The 2,567-nt window shown below is 43.7% G+C and overlaps 1 protein-coding gene across 1 annotated transcript; it reads right to left on the reverse strand.

Moving 5' to 3' along the window:
- Positions 1-386: 386 nt before the first annotated feature.
- LOC133994966 (general transcription factor II-I repeat domain-containing protein 2-like) lies at positions 387-2,192 on the reverse strand. The gene has a single exon (XM_062434209.1). The coding sequence runs from the start codon at positions 2,190-2,192 to the stop codon at positions 387-389; it is 1,806 nt and encodes a 601-aa protein (XP_062290193.1).
- Positions 2,193-2,567: the final 375 nt, after the last annotated feature.

Below are 2,567 nucleotides of genomic sequence, written 5' to 3' on the forward strand. Positions count from 1 at the left end.
ACCTTTTAATATGGAATCAAACAAGTTTTGATTTTACAATGAATATTGAACAAGCAAGGCTTATATAACTTAAAAGTGCAGGCGTGCAAAATCAAGTTGATAATAACACTAATAATACTAATAGTAACAATAATAGTAATAATAGTAATAATAATAATAATAAAACATATCAATGGCATATTAAATACAATTTAAATAAAAATTGAATGCCTCCTTTCTGTTTGCAGCCTTCTGAGGTAAATGTCAAAATTAGCTTCTTACACAGGCTAATAAATTTGAAAATAAAATAACATAACAACTATGAATAAATCAACCATTCAGGCCTTGGAGTAGCAAGAAAAAGTGCATAGAAAATGTATTTATTGCTCATTTTGCTACACACTGATCTACTCTGATGCGGCCAAGCCAGATACCTGGCATCTTTTCTTGGATGCCAGTTCATCAATGTCGGGGCTTAGGGTTTGAGCTGAGGAAACCGTCATTATCGAAAAAAGGTGTTCGTCAGTCAGACGTCTCCTGTGAGAAGTTTTCGTCATCTTCATTGAGGAAAAAAATTGCTCACATAGGTAAGTGCTACCAAACATGGAGAGCAATTGAGCAACTTCAGTGCGAAGCTGAGGCATCGTGTCAGGGATGAACTGTGGAAACTGTGCGGCCCCAACAGCATCAAACTTTGACTTCAGCGTTTCATCACACTGGAGTTCAATCAGCTCCATTTGGAGGTTGGTTGGTGCTTTTTCCACATCAACTGCGAAGGGATTACTAAGCAGTTCAAATCTAAGTTTCTGGACATCAAAGTCGCCAAACCGCCGGCTAAACTCAGCGCCGAGCGCACTGAGTTTTTCAGCAAACTGTGCGCACACGGCGATAGAGATCTGCGTTTTTATGGTTTGGCAGCAGGGGAAATGGCCAAAGATTGCTTGTAGCATCTGATTCTCCCACAGGCACATCTTCATTTTAAAAGCTCTCACTGACGCATACATATCTGTGATGATGCGTCCCCGCCCCTGCAGCTGCAGGTTCAGCACATCGAGGTGGCTTGAGATGTCACACAGAAAGGCCAGCTCACACAGAAACTTTTGCTCCCGGAGCTCTGCTGTGTCCTTCCCTTTGCTTTCCAGAAACTGGCATATTTCTTCACGCAGTTCGAAAAATCTGTTCAGCACTTTTCCGCGGCTTAGCCATCTCACCTCTGTGTGATACGGCACATCTGTGTATTCTGAATCACACTCTTCCAGAAAAGACTTAAACTGGCGGTGATTGAGACCTTTGGCTCTTATGAAGTTAACAACTTGTGTTACTGTGGACATAACATCCTCCATCTTCAGCGCTTTACCACACAGGGATTCTTGATGTAAGATGCAGTGATAAACAGATAATTCACCTGCACAGTTCTCTTCGCGCATCTTTTCACGAATCCTGCCCACCAGTCCATTCCTTTTACCACTCATGGCTGGCGCACCATCAGTGGTTAATCCCACAAGTTTATTCCACGGAAGGTTTATTTCAGTTACACATTTGCAAACCTCCTCAAAGATTTCTTTCCCTGTGGTTGTGCCATGCATTGGTTTAAATCCCAAAAGCTCCTCCGTAACACACAGATTTGAGTCCACGCCGCGGACGAAGACAGACAGCTGCGCAGTATCAGACGCGTCAGTGCTCTCATCCACAGCAAGGGAAAAACAAACAAAATCTTTTCCCTTCTCCATCAACTGGACATGCAGATTGGTGGCAAGCTCGCATGTGCGGTCAGCTATTGTGTTTCTGCTCAGGCTTACGTTTGCAAAGGCTTGCTTTTTCTCTGGGCACACTTGGTCACAAACCTTCATCATGCACTTTTTTACAAACTCTCCCTCATTAAAGGGTCGGGCTGATTTGGCGATTTCTTGTGCCACGATATAACTTGCCTTTACAGCAGCCTCACTTTGTGTTGTGGCTTTTGTGAACATTTTCTGTTGTGAAACCAAACCTCTTTTCATCTCCTTTACTTTCTGGCTCCTTTGAGTCGTGTCCAGGTCCTTATATTTGTCCTGGTGTTTGGTTTCATAGTGTCGTCTAATATTGTACTCCTTAGTTACTGACACGTTGGCTCCACAAACAAGACAAACAGGTCTGTCTTGTATACATGTAAACAGATATTCTGTCTCCCACCTGTCCAGAAAAGTTCTATTTTCTGCCTTTCTTTTCGCCATTTGTTGGTAGGGTCACACAGTGACAGCTGTCGTTTGAGGTCGCAGTGTGGGGGAGAGGCACGGAGATGCGGGGTGTGCACATAGACTGTATATAAGAAATGGACGTAACATCCGTGACGTCACCCATTGGTTTGTGGACTGCTGCTCGGAAGCCAATAGTATCGAATCTAGGCAGCGCCATCTTGAAAATTTCAGGTGCATTCTGGGAAAAAATGAACACGGATTCTACTTATATGGGCATGAGGCGGAGTCATGAACGGACGTATGGGCGCCAAAGCAACAGCAGAGCATTATGGGATTTGTAGTACAAGCGATGAATGCGGTGTTACAGCGCTGCCGCCGTATAATACCGGCGGGCCAGCTCTAATATTAATT

The sequence above is a fragment of the Scomber scombrus genome, chromosome 15 (genome assembly GCF_963691925.1).
Source record: "Scomber scombrus chromosome 15, fScoSco1.1, whole genome shotgun sequence".
NCBI lineage: Eukaryota > Metazoa > Chordata > Actinopteri > Scombriformes > Scombridae > Scomber > Scomber scombrus.

Excerpts from the sequence above, each read along its gene's own strand:
- LOC133994966 (XM_062434209.1), bottom strand. The coding sequence starts at position 2,192 with ATGGCGAAAAGAAAGGCAGAAAATAGAACTTTTCTGGACAGGTGGGAG.